Source organism: Prionailurus viverrinus, chromosome X (genome assembly GCF_022837055.1).
Source record: "Prionailurus viverrinus isolate Anna chromosome X, UM_Priviv_1.0, whole genome shotgun sequence".
NCBI classification, from domain to species: domain Eukaryota; kingdom Metazoa; phylum Chordata; class Mammalia; order Carnivora; family Felidae; genus Prionailurus; species Prionailurus viverrinus.
Window position 1 is genome coordinate 3,832,809 of NC_062579.1, and position 18,835 is coordinate 3,851,643.

The 18,835-nt window shown below is 51.6% G+C and overlaps 1 protein-coding gene across 1 annotated transcript in view; it reads left to right on the forward strand.

Moving 5' to 3' along the window:
• Window positions 1-4,785: 4,785 nt before the first annotated feature.
• WWC3 (WWC family member 3) overlaps window positions 4,786-18,835 on the forward strand; it is a 119,027-nt gene continuing 104,977 nt past the window's right edge. The window contains exon 1 of the mRNA XM_047843928.1: window positions 4,786-5,069. Coding sequence (XP_047699884.1) covers window positions 4,786-5,069 — 284 coding nt within the window. The remainder of the gene's footprint in view (window positions 5,070-18,835) is intronic.

The window sequence follows — 18,835 nt, forward strand, 5'->3', positions numbered from 1 at the left end:
CTGTCTTTCTGCCCCTCCCCCACTTGCACTGTCTCGGTCGCTCTTAAAATAAATAAACAAACTTAAAAAAAAAAAAAGAACTGGATGCGTCTACACGTTTGGGAACAGCGCTGCCAGTCTCTCCGTCCACACTCAGAATCTAAACAGCAGCCTTTCTGATCACGAGTCAAATAAGCGTCTAAAGCTAAAGGCATCAAGCCACAAAATAAAATATCAGGGAATAACCCCACCCTGTCCCCATTCCAGTCCGTGAGCCTGCCTAGGGGTCCCGCGTTGGGGACCTTGGCATTTTTCTCTTCTTTTGCAGGCCCCAAACCAGCGAGACGGGAATTAGCAAGCACTACATGTGATCTCCTCCACAGCCTGTTGGATTTGCATTATTTAAATGTATGGGAAGTGCCTGTAATTGAGTAATTATTCTAGCATTTAAAGAATGCCAAACAATGAGCCATTTCTTCTTCAGACCCGATCCGGCCCACTTCCGGTTTCCTCCCCGCACAATGTGCAGAATTAGCCAATGTGTCATTTCCTAGAACACTTGATTGTTCATACAAGTAAGCAAGACTCCTTTGGCAGTATTTATTTCTCTCATTTTAGACACGATGATTGTGGCCTTCGTGGTACTCCCTTCTCTAGAAGCTTCTCAAGTGTTGAATGTGTACAGATGCGATTTGGTACCTTTTTTTTTTTTTTTGTACCTTCTTTTTTTAAAATAAAGATTATCCTCTGGGAAGAGGGGCGGGGAGCGAAGGCGGAATCCCACTGAAAGAGCAAAACTCTTCCAACTCTGCGTTTGCTTCTCTGGCGTGCAAAGAGTCTGTCGGTTTGACTCCTTACCAAGCATTTTAAAGAAAATATTCTGCGAGCTATACTTGAGTGCATTTTAGCAGTTTCAGAAAAGGGATTTCCCACAAGGTCGGAAAGGAGGAGAACAAGTATTCGCCACCTCAGTGACCCAGAGCCTAAGTGGATTTTTCCTGAGCTGTTTTTCCATCAGAAATCTCGGTGAGAGGCTAGGTCACTATGATGTTTGCACTTTTGTTGTGGGCAAGGCTGTGGTTTTAATATAGAGGCAATTAGGGGCGCCTGGGTGGCTCGGTCGGTTAAGCGCCCGACTTCGGCTCAGGTCACGATCTCACGGTTCGTGGGTTCGAGCCCCGCGTCGGGCTCTGTGCGGACGGCTCGGAGCCTGGAGCCTGCCTTCGATTCTGTGTCTCCCTCTTTCTGCCCCTCCCCTTACTCGTGCTCTCTCTCTCTCTCTCTCAAAATAAATGAACTTAAAAAGAATTCTTATAGAGGCAATAAAGAATGCATGACTGTGCCTTCAGCTCAGACCAAAGCCTTCTTTCACTGCAGTGTTCGGTGTGTGCCCGTGTTTTTAGTGCAACATGGAAAACCTGGCCTATAAGGAAGACAGGCCTTATTCTCCCTAACGGTCCACACCCGCACACCATACTTCCCAGTTCGTGGCACTGCTGGGGAGTCAGGAGTCCCTTCCTCGGCCACCGACTTCTCTTCTACCCCAGCTCCCTATACAGGTCTTCGGGGAGGGCCAGAGGCTGGCTAGGGCAAACATCACAAGTCAAAAAGTATGAACGGTGCCGTAAACAGGCCCCGGGAACCCCGAGTTCTGGCCTCTCCCCTTAGCTCATTTAGGAAGAAGTGCAGCAGGTCCGCCGACCTTCTCTGAGTCGGAGAGGTGCAGGGGCCACGAGTGGGCGTGTGGATAAGGCTTCTCCAGTGAGGGCCTCTGTCTTAACTGGCTGTGTCACCCTTTTTCTGAATTCCCCTCTCGTGACACGCACATGAAATCAGGGATACCTGTAGATGTCGTCATGACGGCCAAACGATTTGTTTGCCAAGTTCTTGGAAGAGAGCAAGCGCTCCAGACTCTCTTAGGTCAGGCTCCGGGAAGGGCGCCTGAGGTGGGGGTTCTCATGTGAGTGATTGATGGGGGGGGGCGCGCTGACTGCAGGGGGTTTGGGAGGTGGGCCGGGGCAGGGGGCAGCCCAGGGGGAGCTCTGGAGTGCGGTGCCCTGGTGTTTGCCCCAGCAGGGCAAGAGGCAGGGCTGTCACATAGCAGACTCAGTCCCCGGGGGGGGGGGGGGGGGGGGGAGGGGGGCACAAGCTCTCAGACGCAAGGGCAATCCTCCGAGAAGGGTGTGTGCCCGGGGCCACGGAGATCTGGGTGGGATGCGGCATCTGCTATGCAAATCAACAAGTACTTGGGGCCAGCGGCTCCACATGCCGAGGAGACAGGGCCCAGAACTTGGGAACCTGAAGACCTGAGCCTCACTTTCCTCATCTGAGGCGTCTTCCTTTTAGTCTCGCGGGCCTCCCTGCATCCTCAATTTGAGGTTGGCACCTGGGCTTCCTTTGTAGACAAGTCACAATCGGTCACTGCCTGTTTCTTTGTTTCATCCCCAACTTGTGGCGTGGGGCGTGCACAGACTGTCTTGCTCTCTGCAGCATCCCGGCACCCAGCACGATGCCTGCACACAGTAGGTCTGCAGCACAGTCCGATTGGGTACTTGGGAGCTCCCATGCTCAGCGAAAGGCCCATCCACTCTTGCCTCTTAGCTCCCAACTGGATGTAGCCTCCCTCACCCCTATTCTACGGATACTTTCTCTTCTTGCCTTTCCTCGGATGAGTCCTTCGATGTGCGGGTGTTCTCTCTCTGTAGACGCTGGCTTCACTCTAACACACCCCAGCCCCATTCGGGGCAGTTTCTAGCGACAGTACCCAGATTCACGAAATTCTGGAAGGACTCCGTGCCCGGGAGGGCGGGGACGCAGCTTCAGCCCTGCCACGTTGGGAGGCAAAGTGACTGCGTGCGCGGTGGGCGGGATGAGAGAGAAAAGGCTGTGGCAGACCCCTTGGCAATAACGCATGCCAACCAGAAGGGAAGGTGTCAGAGCAAAAGCGCTTGGGCATCCCCTGGAAAGCGCAAGATCAGAAAGTATTTGCTTTTTTTGCTACTCTCCCTACCCTTCCCTTGGACATTTAATAAGCATCCATGTTTACAAGGACTCGAGCGGTGTTATTTCCGGCACATACGTTTTGGGTGGGGGCGGATACTTGGGGAGCAAGGAAGTTTCCGTGTTGTGGTGGGAAGACTGGAGGAAAGACCTTCCTCAGCGATGTCCCAGTTAGCAGTCTCCACGCCTTCACCGTCGTTAAAAACAACTTTCTCCCTTATGAAAGTAGTATTACCATTTTACAAACAATGTGGAGGGTAAATAATTTTTAAGCAACCATCTCACCGAAGGAATGCAAACTACCTGTGAGCATGTTTCCTCTAGTCTCTTCTCCCGTGTGCCCAGATTTGGATCTCTGTTTTGACTTTTTACTAGATATTTTTATATCACTCTAAGAGCGTTTTAACCCCTCCCCCCCCATACTTTCCTGCATTTCCTGGCATTAAATCTTGTGGCCAGGGAACTGGAGTACTAAGTAGCCGGGGCATTTGGTGCAAGAGACAGGCCCAAAGTTGGACTTCAGTTTCCCCAGCTTGAGATGCGAGTGGAACATAAACTGCCATCGAGGTTTCCAGTTTTAGGAATTGACCTGGCTTCCTCCCCAGCAGTGGCCTACTTGGGTCTCTGCTCAAACTAGCAGATCCTTCAGGCTGGACGATGGAAGAGCTCAAAGCAGGTCAGGAGGCCAGGCCAGGAGTGGGGACTCCGGATCAGTCCCTCTGGGGCTCTCCTGGCAGGGATCCATAATGCATAAGTGGCCACCTGCCCAGCTCCCTGCTCCCAGGTGTGTCCTCCCAGCTCGACCCAGGACGACTGGCCGCGGCTTCCTCCTCCAGCTCCCCAGCTCCCTCGGCCTCCCCTCCGGGGCATTTCCCGCCCTCGCGGGACCGTCTTGGGCACTCGGGAGACCCAAGGCGCTGTCCTCCCCCACCCCAAGTCGGCAGAGGGGAGGCCAGACTTCCAAGTCCCGGGAGTGGGTAGTGAGGTGACCGCCCTCTCCCCCGGGAATTGTGTGGGTCCCAGGAGTCAGCCCCGGGGCGGGCCGCGCCTGCAGCTCGGGTGGGGTGCCGTCCTCCCGGCCCTCTTTCCTCTCCGCGGTGGCCCGGGGGCGGGCGGACGCGGCGGCGCCCATCCTGGCCCCCGCGCGGTTTCCCGGCGGGGCCGGAGGAGGGAGGTGATGGAGTGGGAAGAGGGAGGAGCGCGCGGAGCCCGAGGGGAAGGAGAAGGAGGAGCAGCGGCGGAGGGGAGAAGGCGCCTCCGGCGGGGGAGCCGGAGGAGCGGCAGCGGACGGGGGCGGGGGCTCGGGGGTAGAGGAGCGGGTAGCCGAGGAGCCCCGGGGAGCTCGGAGGCGGAGCAGCGGAGGGAGACTGGGGGACTAGCAGCGGACGCGGGCGGGGCCGTCGAAGCGGCCCGGGCAGAGGGGGGCGGAGCAGTGGGAGGGGCGGGGCCTACGCAGCCCCGCCCCCCTCCCGACCGGGCCGCGCCGAGGAACGAAGATGGCCGGGCGCGCCGCGGGAACCGAGGGGCCGCCGGCAGCAGCGGTGGCGGCGGTGGCGGCGCCGGGGCTGTGACTCTACGCGTGGCGGCGATCCGAGCGATCCGGGCGGGCGGGCGGACGGCGGCGCGCAGGGCCAAGAGGGCAGCGGGCGGGCGCCGGTGCGCGGGCGCCGGGCGGAGGATGCACCGGGTGCGGCGGGCGGCTCCCCGCGGCCGCCCCCGCGCCCCGGGCGCCGGGCCTTAGTGCTGGCTGAGGAGGCGGCGCGCGCGGGGCGGCCGGGCGGCGGCGGCGGCGGGGCCCGTGCCGTCATGCCGTGGCTGAGCGGCGGCCGGCGGCGGCGGCGGGGAGAGCCGCGGGAGGCTCCGCGGGAGCCGCAGCCGCCCGCGCAGCCCGCTCGGGAGCCGCCGCCGCCCGCGCCCCCTGCCGCGGCCCCCGCGCCCTCCGCGCCCTCCGCGCCGCCGCCGCCGCGGGCCCGGGAGAGCGCCGAGCTGCCGCTGCCCGCCGGCTGGGAGGAGGCGCGCGACTACGACGGCCGCGTCTTCTACATCGACCACAACACGCGCCAGACGTCGTGGATCGACCCGCGCGACCGGTAAGGGCGGGGGTGCGGGCCGGGATCCGGGCGCTCCATCCCTTGGGTTCGGGGAGGGGATCGAGGACGCCGGGAGGCCTCCGGATCTGGACGAAGATCGCGCGTCCTCGGGGGTCCGGGCGTTGATTCGGGCCCTCCACGCCCCCACCCCGGGGCCTTGGACGAGGATCGAGGCGCCCCCTCTCCCGGCCTCGAGCCCCCGGAGTGCGGAGCCCCGGCCGCCTCCCGGCCCCCGCTGCGGGGCCGACACAGTGACTTGGTTCCCTCACGTCACCCGCTGACCGGCGCCTGGAAGCTGGGCGCCTGGAATTTCCTCTCCCGGGGCTGACGGATGGCCCTCTTTTCCTTTTTCCGCCGCGGCCTCGCCCATCCCTGCCGGGCCTCAGCGGCCCACCGCCCCCGGCCCCGCGGTGGCCAGATGAGCTGTCATCTTGGAGCCGAAACGTGCGCTCCAGCTTCGTGGTGTGGGTTCCTTGTCTGGCGGGCTCAGCGTACTTTCCATCCAGAAACTGGTGCCAGACGGGCCACTTCAGGGATTCCCAGTTCTTTTGCAGTTGGGAGAGCCCGCTCCCAAACTATGATGGTTGCTCTTTAGCGCCTTAAAAATTGAGGTAAAATTCTGATGGAAAGAGCCTTGCCTACTGCAGGCAGAATGGAATATGATTAGACCCATATGCTTTTGGGGTAAACGAAAAACAAGAGCTGAACTTCAGGTTTCCTTTTTGTGCAAGATGTGAACAGGGCACCAAGTTGTCGTCTTATTCGTGTAAATAAATCCCATGGAGGAGAAAAAAAGGATTCTTCTGAAAGCACTACCATATTGCATTTAATTAAGTTCATGTAATGACGCTTTTCCTTAACTTTCTGTTTGATTGCTGGTTTCAATGGCTCCGCTGCTTTTGGAGAGATGCAGTGTGTGTGTGTGTGTGTGTGTGTGTGTGGAATTGGGGATTCTGTTGAAACCGAGTATTTCTGGTGGTTACCTGATATCTTGCTGGGTGCCAGAAAGGCAATAGTGCTGGCTCCCCAGTGATTTCAAGACTTGAGAAGGTTCAGTTTGGTGACATTGGTCCTGCTTTCCCCTCACCTGCACAGGAAAGGCAGTGTTGCATGGCACTGGCATTTGAAAATAAACTTTGGAGGAGGGAAGCTGCTGCATTATTGTTCGAAGATCTCTGTGGGTTCAGATAGGGAAAAACAAAGCCAAAGGATCGTGCTTCCCTAACATTTTCCCTGAACACAGCAAACTTCTGGACTCAGAAACTTAGATCAATCTTAGCACAGTTTTATGGGTTAAAAAGATGCTTGGTTATTTTGAAAATCAGGTGAGATCATATAATAATTTTAACCAAAGGCTAGAGCCACAGCTGTTTGATCAAGCCTTGGATGGTTCTGGAATTGGTAGAACTGCTTGGAGTGTAACGCCCTTTTATGCTGTATGTCTGTTAAAAACCCAAACAACTGGAAAATGAACCAATTAAAAACACCGTTTGGCTTAGAAAAGGCTAAGGCTCATTTTATGAGGGTAATATAAAACAGTTGTGGTTACGTCGGAGTGGGGATTCAAGATGAAAAATATAAATGTGAAACTTTCCATTTTAATGGTATGACCCAGGGCATAGGTGAGCAGACCCAATGGAAGTCAGCTTGTAGAATCTTCCTTTCTGTGTGCTTCATACACATTTCGTATGTTCTTTTTTCCAGAAATCTGTTTGCGCGAACTGAATGACATTTTCCCCCTTTTCAGACATTGCTTATGTTATAGATTTTTTAGAAGTCCCCGTTTCTAATGCTTAAAAGTGTCGATTGAGTGAACAAAAGTGCATATTTTACATTTTTTGTAAAGTAAAAACATGTGTATACTTTTATGAGACATTGTTTTTATAGTGAGTGAAATTCAGCAGGGGACAGCTTGCACTTCAGCTCCCATAATACCTTGCCCGAAATATGTATGGAATGTTCAGCAAGCCACAAACATTTAAGTGGAGTCTACCGAAGGGTGTAAATGGGGTATGGTGTAATAGCCATTCTTTTTCCTCTTTCAAAACAGAACCCTGCTGATTTTTATGGGTGACTGATTATCCTTTAAGGTTGTAATTGATTTTTATCATATGGAAAAAACGGTTTGTCGGAGCACATTTTCTCCATGTGCGTCTGACAGTTGAAACCCTTTTTGAGTTGTGTTTGAGCCACACAACTGGAAGACGCTGTTCAAGGACTTTCTCCAAACAGCTTCCAAATACAGGACCGACAGAGTGGCAGATACACAAATAGGTTTTTAAAGAAAACGAGATTATGAAGGAATACGTGAATGTGGTAGGTTAGGCGAAAATTGTTGCTGACTTAAAACATGATTTCATATACGATTTAGTAAAAGCCATAATAGCATAAAATATGCTGCTGTAAGCAAAATAACTGAGGACCGAGGGTTGTAAATAATCTCTTCTAGGGTTTTAGAGTAATTCCATTCACTGTTGTGTTTAACAACATTTGATATTGCCACGGCTCGGGATGTGTTGGTGAATTACTGTAGGTATCGTTTCTTTTTGGAGTCACAACCAAGAGGTTGCAAGCCCAAGGAAACAGTCTTTACAGATGTGGCTACAGATTAGTATAAAAAATTTCAGTATTTCCAAAATGCAGTTTTTTTAGTTTGATTTTGAATCCCCACCCCCACCCCCCCACCTCAGGTTTAAAAATTACCATCTCTGCAGATCAGTACTGTGTGTATAATGTTCATACATTTATACATATTACATATGTATACATATGTATACAGTTACTACATATACAGTTATTACATATACATATACGTGTATACATGTGTATACATGTATGCATATACATATACAGTTATTACATATAATGTTCATACATTTCCTTTAACAAAGGATTTTATCCTTTAACAAAGGGTTTTGCATTAAAAAATATAAAGTGAATTCATCATTTCTATGGCTCGTAGCTCCCGTGGATGAGCCTTGTGTGGTTTACATTAGTTGCACATATGCATCCTATGTATATTAACTCAGAGTTCAATGACTGCTCTATAAAAACGTATTTGCTGTTGAGGCAGAAAATTTGGGAAGAACATTTTTGCCTCCTTTGAAAACCTTGAGTGCTTTTGACAGCTGTGTATATGTGTGCTTCCTGTGGGGTTGTGTCGATATCATCCTATAGGTGGACTGAGTGATCGAAACTTCACATTCTGTTTCTTGTAGCTCAGTTGAGATTGTGCAACACTGGAATACCAACTTTGGGCAGCTTAAGAATGGTGCACCAGATCACACTTGAGGTTGAACAGAATGTAAATAATCCCGACGATGGTGGAAGACCCAGACGATATCATGACATAAGCTTTTAGGGACCCATTTGTTCACGAGATGGGATTTGACCTGCTCCAACTGGAGACATTCTGTGGTATATTAAAATTCCTTTGAACAGGCTCTTGCTTTATGGAGAAAATAATCCATGGTTTGGGAATTTGCCAGGTTTGGAGCCCCATATGACAGAGCCAGGTGACATCATGACCCCCTTCTTAGAACTTTTATTCAGTATTCATTAATGGGTGGTTTACCATATTTACTCCACAGAATCTGTTTCTGGGTTATATAAACTTTCTGATAAATAAGCAATGATTTCTCCATTTTTCATTTTTTTTGAAGAATAGGTACTGTTTGTATGGACATGGGGGAGCATCTTGCTTTTAAGGCCATAAGGGGTGGACTCCTGGAAGAATCAATAGTCATTTCTTGGTCTATTCTTGGCTTAGTATCGTTCTTTCTTTTTCTTTCCTTCCTTCCTTCCTTTTTCGTTTTTTTTTTTTTTTTTTTTTTTTTTTAAGAAAAGTGAATGGAAAAGTCATTTCTGAAAATAGATCCCGGATGTTTGGAACTCTCTAAGTTTCCTCTTCTCCCTTTTCACTCTGATTCTGAAAGTGGAAATAATGTTTCACCTTCTGTAGTAGGTTCTGCTTCAGGAGCCCATGGGTCAAGTGATGTGTTAAAAGTCACCCGGCGAGCCTGGTGAGTTTCTTCTGGTCCAGGTCCCTTTGCTACTGCTGGTTGCCTTTCTGACACGTTCAGCAAAATTAAGCAGAGTTAAATGCTACTGAATTCAGTTATTCCTATTTAAATCCAGTAAAATGTAGAAGTATTTACAGAGATTCTTGGGAAGCTGGATGGGGAGACCCGGGTTTTCTGGGGGATGGGAGCCAGACATATACAATGAAGACAGTGGTCACCAAGCACCATTGTCAGGTGGTGATGGCTTCTGAGAAAAGGACGGAGGGCTCATTTGAGCCTGCGGGGTCTTTACCTTCTTCCATTGATTTCCTAGGTTGAGGGTTTCTTGCGTGCTCTCTTGGAGCTGGGGAAGAAAAGGAGGCATGTGAGGACAGTGCTGGAGACAGGAAGTGCTGCGTGTTCAGGATAAATGAGGTCAATTTGACTGACCCAGAGTCTTTGTGTAAGGGGGGTGAGCCTTGGGTAACAGCACGCAGAGCTTGGAACCCTCAACTTTGGGCTTGGAGGAGCGAGGACGGTCTTGTGCAGGCTCTCATTTCGCACTGGAAGGCCACAGCTATGGGGACGTCCTGCCGGCAGATGGGCGGACGGGGAGTTGAGCTGGGTCTTCTGGCCCGGAACCAGTGCTCTTTCTGGTATGCCACTCAGCTGCCCAAACCCCACCCACTCTTAAGCATCCTACCTCTGTGTTCGTTCATTCGTTCGTTCATTTGATAACTGTTGCACAGCCTCTCCGTCTCGGGTGCTCTTCCAGGGTTTGAGACTCTAGTGGCGAGCACTAGCAGACGGGTCCCTGCCTCCGTGGGGCTTACACACCTCACCGTGCTGTTCCTGCCTCTTGGTTGTTCCCCACTGAGATCCCTCAGGTCTGTGATGGTGGTCAACAGAAATGGAATGCTGACCGTGTGCCAAGCGCTCTAGGTGTTTGTCTGGATGCTTTCACTGAAAGCCCACAGTGGCCGCACGGGGTGTGGGTGGGCAGGTGATGAAACAGGACAGGGAGGTTGGCTTAGTAACCTCACTGCCCACAGCCAGAGAGGGGCAGCGTCTGTCTGACTCCAGAGTTGAGCCCACGTCTACTACCTGGACGTGACCCTCCCTTGGCCAGGTAACTGTGCCCCTTGCTCTGTGTTATACCCACCAGTTATTTCTATCTTGCGTTCATTGTTGTTTGATATTTTGCCCCCTCTCCCCCACCCCGTGGTAGGTAGAATAATGGCTCCCCCAAAGATGTTACAATGACATCTGTAGGTAGGATTAAGTTAAGAATCCCGAGATGAGGTGATTGTTCCCGATTATCCGGGTGGGCCCCATGTAATCATGGACCTTATAAGAGGGAAGCAAGAGGGTTGTTTCCCATTGAGAATGGAAGCATCTGGTCAGCTTGGTGTCTTTGATAATAACGGTGACTGCTGGTGCTTGTAGAATGCTCAGGGGGTACTGTGCTAGTATGCTCGTTACATCCATTTTCTCCCTAGCTCCTCCCAGCAGGTAGGAGTCCTTGTTCCTTTTAGAATAGTGTGGAGTCTTACCTTAGTCATCTGATGCGCTGGCCAAATGTGGGGTGGTGGGTAGGGTGAATTTCCAAGAGAAGAGGCCAGTTGGAAACTCTTGGGAGGTCTTCATGGATGGTGAGGGCCTGATTGAGAGAGATTGGGAGCAGTGGGGCTAGAAAAGGCAGGGATTCTACGAGAGAAACTGTGATGAAAACAAGGGCACAGTATTTAGCTAATACTTGAATCAAGGCAGGTGGAATCGGGAGCTCTTGACAGACATGGTGAGGGCATCTTGAAAGGCTGTTCGTGGAGCTGCGGAATCTCCAGTGTTTTCTATCTGGTGGGCCCTCTTTTTATTTCTTTAAAGGGGCTAAGGAAGTGAGAGGGAAGGAGAAAGGGAGTCGGCTAGGCTGGTCCTTAGGCAGAAAGCCCTGCTCTTGGGTGGGTGAGTCATCGAGCCAGGCGGGAGATCTTCTGGTGGGTCTTAAGTGCCAGCCACGGCACCACCAGGAGATCGAGCACTGCCAAGGTGGGCACGGCATTGCCATGGCGTGGGAAGCTCAGCCAGGACACCGGGTAGCCACCGTGGGAGACGGACCCCTTCTGCCCGTGGAGCTCTGTGCCACGGGAAGGTGCTCGTCCCCAGTGCGGGGCAGGCCTCTGAGGGTATGGATCCACTGGATTTGCCCTGAAGATTCTCCCCGCTTAACAAAAATTGAGATAAGATTTACTTACTCTAAAATGTACCATTTCAAAGTACACTGTGTAGGTAGTGGCTTCTAGTATATTCACAAGGTTGTGCCATCATCACCACTAACTCCAGAACATTTCCTTCACCCCAAAAAGAAACCCTGTACCTGTTACCCAAAGTCACTCTCCACCGCCCCCAGCCCCTGGCAACTGCTAATCTGCTCTCTGACCCTGTAGATTTGCCTGTTCTGGACATTTCATCTAAGTGGAGTCATACGCTCTGTGGCCTCCCGGGTCTGGCTTATTTTGCTCAGCATGATCTCTTCGAGGTTTATCCGTGTCGCAGCGTGGATCGGTGCTTCCTTCCTTTTCGTTGCCAAGTACGGCCCCACCGGGTGGCTAGGGCACAGCATTAGAGGCTGCCCTGAAGTGCCATCCTTGTCCAGGTGTCCCTACGGACTATAGGAAGTGGCCGTGGCTTGAATTCCACCCTGTCAACTGCAGCTGTTCTACTCACAGAAAAATGACCCTTCCTATGTTTACAATGTCAGAATGTAAACATGACCTCGTGTATTCCCTGAAAAACACGAGGCTTGGGCTGGCTGTGATCAGCTGTTGTCTGTTCTCATTTGCTCGCTGCTTGTTGTGGCCCCTCCGTAGTGCTGTCCATGGTTGAACCGGCTGGGGGGGTGGGGGGGTCTTCCGAGTCCCGGTGCCCTCTGCACGTGGCGCCCAGGTAGCCCGTGTTTTACGTTTGAGTTTCTATTCCCTGACACGAGCCTTGAGTAGATTGCTGTTTCCGAAGATGATGTCACAGCTCCACACGGTGTTACAGTGTTGGGCTTAGGTAGGTATGTTCAGTTCTGTCACTGCGCTTGGAATTTCAGAATTTTGACAAATGGCTCTTTGTTGCGTGCTGTTTGGGAACCGCTCATTCCGGCTCTTGGGAAAATGTTTTCTGGCCCTTTTCCCCCAGGTCTCCGTTAATCCTGGGAAGTGTCTGTGATCTTGGGACGGACGGGAGAGCTCAGGTGAAGCCCGTGAGGATTTGGAACGGGGGGAGTTTGGCCCAGGACGGCTGGCGGACCTCGCCTGGCAGGTCAGGGCCGGGGCCAGGGTCACGCCCGCCTGGCCGGCCAGGTCCCGATGTGCAAGGTGGGGCCTGGCACTCAGAGCCCAGTGCAGGGGGGAAGGGGGGTCTGGCTGAGGCCGCACACCTTTGTTGCACCCTCGCTCCATTCTCTCTCCCTTGTCCAGAAACGCCGGCTCACTTCTCAGAGAAGAGAAGCGGGTTTAAAGGGGAGGGTGATGCTGTCCCGATGGGCCCTTCTGCAGCCTGCGGGACTTGTTTGTGATGTCTGATGCACTTCACGTGACTGTTCAGCTGATGGACGCGGCCGAGCCGCGGGAACCTTGGTAAAAATCCGTTGTTTGGCATCACGGCAACTGTGGCCCCTCACTTGGCGCCGTGCTCCTGTGCACAGCTGTGCGTGGAACCGACTGTGGCTGCCCTTTCACATGTCGAGGCCCACGGGGACCTGGGGTGTTCCTTCTGTTCCACGGGGAAGCCACTGAAGCGTTCCTGCCACCCGAGAACGAAACCGTGCATGAACACGCAGAGTGCGTGCAAATCCCCGCCTGCCCCTTCCCAGAGGGAGCTCCCATAACAGCTTGCTGTGTGTCCTTTGGTCCCTTCTCGACACTCTGCCGAAACACATGTGCATGAACCTGGACCTCTGTCTGGGGATTTTACAGAAACGGGATCATGCTATCGACTTGCCCCCGTGGCTTGACACTGTCGCTTAATGATAAGTCCGGGTGCTCTTGCCACTGTTGGAATATTCCGGATCTACCACCGTTGTTTTCCATGTCGTTGTATTGAGGTACGTTTCATAACAGAATTACTCATTTTAAAGTGAGCCACTCCGTGGCATTCAGTTCGGTCACCGTGTCGTGCAGCCACTCCCGCTGTCCAGTTCCAAAACCTTTCCTTCACCCCGGTAGGATACCCTGTCCCCATTAAGCAGCCACTGCCTGTTCCCTCCCCCACCCCCCGTGGGCCCTGGCAGCCCCAGGCTGCTTTCGGGCCCTCTGGCTTTGCCAGTTCTGGACATTGCCTCCAAATGGAATCATATGATCTACAGGTGTCCCATCCCCTGGGCAGGGGACTTGGGTTCCATTACCTCCCCAAGGGCTCTTACGGTTGGCCCCATCCCTGGGGGCCATTTCCCCATTAACCACCCGCCAGCCCGAGGAAGGGTGAGGGGGAAGGGCCATCAGTGATATTAAGGTGGTGGTGGTTGTTCTAAACAAAATGGAGAAGCATAAATAAGTGAAAGGGTTTATTTCAGTTCCATAAAATGGATGAATGAGTGAATGAATGAATGAATGAATGAATGAATGGAATCGTACGCTATGTGGCCTTTTGTGTTGGGCTTCTTTCATCTAGCCTAATGTTTTTGTGGCTCATCCCCATTGTAGGGGTCTGGTTTTATGCTTCTGCTTCTGGTTTAATATGAGGATACGCCCTCACGTGATCCTAACTGAGGGCAGCTGCGTGAACTTGCCCGCGGGAGCTGCCAGCACATTCTAAGAAAAGTCAATTGACAATCAAAGAAAAGAGATTTTTGCTTTTCGTTTGTTCCTTAATTTAGCCTTTAATTTGTTACTTTGAGAAAGAGAGAAACGTAAAATCTTTCACATTTCTCTTCAACGTGAGGGACAGGGAGCCAAAAAAACTAATATGTACAGTAAGACTTTTCAATAACCTAGATGCAAAAAGAAAAATCAAAAAAAAACCCAAACAAACAAACAAACAAACAAACAAAAACCCCGATCTAGATGCTACGTCTGTGCCGGGGGCCATGGAGAGTAACAAACGAACATCACCTAGCCGCTTTCCTCGGGGAGATGGAAACGCCGCTGGGGAAAACAGAAGAACCCACGTGGACTAATAAGCCCGTGCAGGGGTGGTTCGCGGTGGGCTGTCAGGACCGCGGCAGCCCTGGAGCCCGACGACGCGGGCGCCCCAGGTCAGCACCTGCCACCAGCGCCGTGCTGCCGTGCAAATCCCTGAACTTCCTTGTGCCCAGAGTTTCTTACTTGTACAAGGAGAAGGGCAATACTTGTCGTTAGATGGACCAGCGTGTAAGTGCAGGTTCTTTCCCAGATGCAGTGGCCGGCCCCAGGAGGTCTTAGGAGAGGGGGGGCCCCAGCATCTGTTCCTGGGCAGCCTGTGAGATAAGAATGGGTTTTCCATTTGCAAGTGGTTGAATAAAAACAAGAGTAGTATTTTGTGAAATTTATGTGACATTCAGATTTCAGCGTCCACGAATAAAGTTTCGTTGGAGCTTAGCCGCACACTCTGTGGCTGCTCTCAAGCTACGACTAACTACGAGGACAGAGTTGAGTGGCTGGGCAGAGACCGTGGGGGCCGCAAAGCCGAAAACGTTACTGAAAAAGTGTGCTGATCCCTGATCTTAGAAGACAGGATTGGGGCGCCTGGGTGGCTCAGTCAGTTAAGCAACTGACTTCCGGCTGAGGTCATGTTCTCACGGTTCGTGAGTTCGAGCCCCGCGTCGGGCTCCGTGCTGACAGCTCAGAGCCTGGAGCCTGTTTCAGATTCTGTGTCTCCCTCTCTCTCTCTGTCCCTCTCCCACTCGGTCTGTCTGTTTCTCTAAAAAATAAATAAAAACATTAAAAAACAATCTTAAAAAAAGGATTAATTAAGGTCAGGGGACCTGTGGTCAGGGGACCAGTGGTCAGGGGACCTGTGGGGGGTGGCACAGGATAAGACCTGAAAACCCCAGTGGGAAGTCTAACCAGAGGAAAGGGGCATGGAATCATAAAAGCCAGTGGGAACCTTAATTTAGTCAAGGAACCCCTCCATAGAAACTTCTTCGGAAAAGGATGTTGTAGGGGTGCCTGGGTGGCTCAGTCTGTGAAGCATCCGACTTTGGCTCTGGTCACGATCTCACCATTCGTGAGTTCGAGCCCCGCGTCAGGCTCTGTGCTGACAGCTCGGAGCCCGGAGCCTGCTTTGGATCCTGTGTCTCCCTCTCTCTCTGCCCCTCCCCCGCTCACACTCTGTTTCTCTCTCTCTCAAAAATAAATAAACTTTAAAAAAACAAAAAGGACATTGTATCTGTCATATGACAACCGGTAGAGTTAGATTAGATCATTTAAATAGGATGCGAATTAAGACTGTATAAGAAGGCAGGAAAATAACCACATTTAAAAAGATTTTCACTAAAAATACATTTTTAATTCTGGGGATCCGCTGCACAGCACTGTTATTATAGTGAACGGTACTGTGTCATATGCTCGAATCGCTAAGCGAGTAGATCTTAAATGGTGTCACCACAAAGAGGAAATGGTAATCGGGTAACGTGATGGAGGTGTTAGCACACGCTATGGTGATAATCATATTGCCATATATAAGCCTATCGAATCATCATATTGTACACCTTGAACTTACACTATGTTATATGTCAATTACATCTCGGTAGAGCTGGGAAAAACACAGTTAAAAAAAGCTAAGGTTTGAAGGTGTAAAAAAACCTTAGTTCCTGGGAGAATTTTGAGTAAAGGACTCATTCTTTTGTGCTCCTGGGTGAGTGGACCCGCCCCCCTGTACTTTATGAACTGAAGTGGGTTTTAAAAGCCCGTTAAGAGAATTGTGTGTGTGCACATATGTTGCTTGCTAAGAACACGCAGATGGAAAGAAGAAACCCAGCTGTTCTCTGCCCCTCCACGCCCCCCTTCACAGGCCTGGAGGGGCAGAAAAGACCCCCTGGGACCAGTGTTACAGGGAGGGCCCTTCATTAGCCTGTTCCTCTTCAGAGCAAACGGAGACGCAGAAAGAAATTGGTAGGATTCCGTTTATATAGCATTCTTTTTTTTTTAATGTTTCTTTATTTTTGAGAGAGAGAGACAGAGTGCAAGCAGGGGAGGGGCAGAGAGAGAGGGAGACACAGAATCCGAAGCGGGCTGCAGGCTCCGAGCTGTCAGCACAGAGCCCGACGCGGGGCTCGAGCTCCCAAACTGTGAGATCGTGACCTGGGCCGAAGTCGGATGCTTAGTCGACTGAGCCACCCAGGCGCCCGATAGCATTCTTAAAATAATAACATGGAGTCGGAGAGCACATTAGTGGTTGCTGAGGGTTAGGGATGGGGGGCAGGGGTAGGTGTGGCTATAAAAGTGGCTCGAGGGAGGCATGTGGTGGCAGGATATTTCTACGTCTTCATTGTGGTTATAGAAACTACCCATGTGGGGAAATGACGTGGAACTAGTACACAATGTGTACAGCCACTCACGTGCACACGGATGTGCACATGAACTCTGAGTAAGCCGTGTGGGCTGTGTGGGTGTCGGTCCCCTGGTTTGGCCTTGTGCTGTAGTTGCGCAGGGCGTGACATGGGGGGAAACTGGGTAAAGGAGCCTCCCTTCCACAGAAGGAGCGACTTTCTGTGAATCTGTTATTTCAAAATAAAAAGCAAAAGGAAAGAAAAGTGAGAGAATGAAGGGACCAAGCAGTTATAGTTTTGTTTTGTTTTGTTTTGTTTTGTTTGATTTAAACCATCTCCTTTCCTTTAACTTATTTAGATTTGACTCTGCTTTTCTACACAATACCTACCACGCAGTGGGTGCTCAGTAAATGTTTTTTGAATGTAATTATGCATGTAGAAGCAGGTTTTTTTAAATGTTTATTCTGAGAGAGAGAGAGATTCAGAGAGAGCGGGGAGGGGCAGAGAGAGAGGGAGAGAGAATCCCAAGCAGGCTCTGCACTGTCAGAGTAGAGCCCGACGCGGGGCTCGATTTCACAAACCGCGAGATTGCGACCTGAGCCGAGATCAGGAATTGTACGCTCAACCGACTGAGCCACCCAGGTGCCCCCCTAGAAACAGGTTTGACTTACTTGTGTATTTCTGTGTTCCACTTAGTTTTTCTCAAATATTCTAGAATTCTCAAGAGCAGTCGTCTTTGCCTGCGGTCAGAGCCCCTGCTTTGTTGGAGTGCCCACCCTTGCCTTGGCTCAGGGGATGTGGCCCTCTCTGCAGCTCCTGCTGAAGTCCTGCTCGCTCAGAGCCGGTGGGTCTCCGCTGGGAGTTGGGTTTGCCCCTGCGGGGCCATTTGGCCACGTCTGAAGACATTTTTGATCATCACAGCTGGGGAGTGGGGATGGGGTGCGATTGGCATTTAGGAGGTGGAGGCCAGGGAAGCTGCTGGATGGCCTCCAGTGCATAGGACAGCCCCTAGCACCACGAGGAGTTATTTGGCCCCAAGTGGCAGTAGCCGGGCCTGCCTGCGTTTGGCTGAGGCAGGAGCACGTGGCCCAGAGCTGTGCCGTGAGCGCAGGGGGAGGTGCGGGACAGCCCGAGTTGAGGACAAGGCTCCTCGTTCCTGCGGACCTGCGTGGAAGCGACTCCTCCTTCTGCTAACCCGTCTCCACCTACATCCGGAGCTGGGCGGTTACGTCGCTGCCACAAAAGCCAGGAGGGAGCTGGCCGAGAAGCCGAGGGTGGCAGAGAGAAAAGGCTGCACCCTTGGTAAGGTGGATGGTAGCTGATTGAAGAAGGTTCTAGAGCTACCTGCCCGCAGCACCTTTTCTTACATGAAATGTGAACTAACAGTGTCTACTTAACCCTCCAAAGCCGGTCGAACGGGGGTCTCTGTCACTTGCAGCCAGCAGAGCCGTCTTCGCTCGTGTGTGTCTATCTCGTGGCGTCTGCAGTTTCCATCACGGACATTCTTACTGGGGGTGCAGGCTGCCACGGAGCGTCTGGGCCTCATCTATTAAGTAGTCCTCTGTTTTTGACCCTTTAGACTGTCCCTTGATATTTGTGATTATGTAAGTACTGTAATTATAGTGCTGCTTAGGTGCAATTATTTTCTCAGCAGCAGTGCTTTCCCCTGCGTTTGCTTTAGGAGATAAAGGCCTGGGCTGAATGCAGACCAGTGGTTGGTTGGTTGGTTTTAATACACATCTGTTTTGGAATGTTTTAGAATTACAGAAGAGTTGCAAAGATAAGACCGCTCCCCCCATTGTTAATATCTTATATCACCATAGTGTATTTGTCAAAACTAAGAAGCCAGTTTGGATACGTTTCTGTTCATAAAACTCCAGACATTATTTGGATTTCACCAGGTTTTTCCGCTAATGTCTTTTTTCTGCTCCAAGAGTTTTTAGAACTATTAAGTTGTTGGCATTGGGATGCCTCAAGCCGACTATTGTATGTTTCTCTTATATCTCTCTTGTGGGTGTTCATTTATCTTCCGTGCACTTGACAGACTTGTTAGAAGTGCTCCCAGGCTGCTTTTCATTTAGGCTCGTGACGTCGTATGGCATCCATTGAACAGTGGAGGTTCGTGAAGAACCTTCTTTGCTTTCTCCAGCTCTTCCTTGGCCTCGCACCCATCCTAGCATTAAACTGTGGCGTGCAGTCACTAGATACAGCCCCCAAGTACCGAGTGGGCTTCGCATGAAAAGGGAAGGGATCAATGAACCTCGAAGACACGATGCTGAGTGAAAGAAACAGACACATAAGACGGCACAATG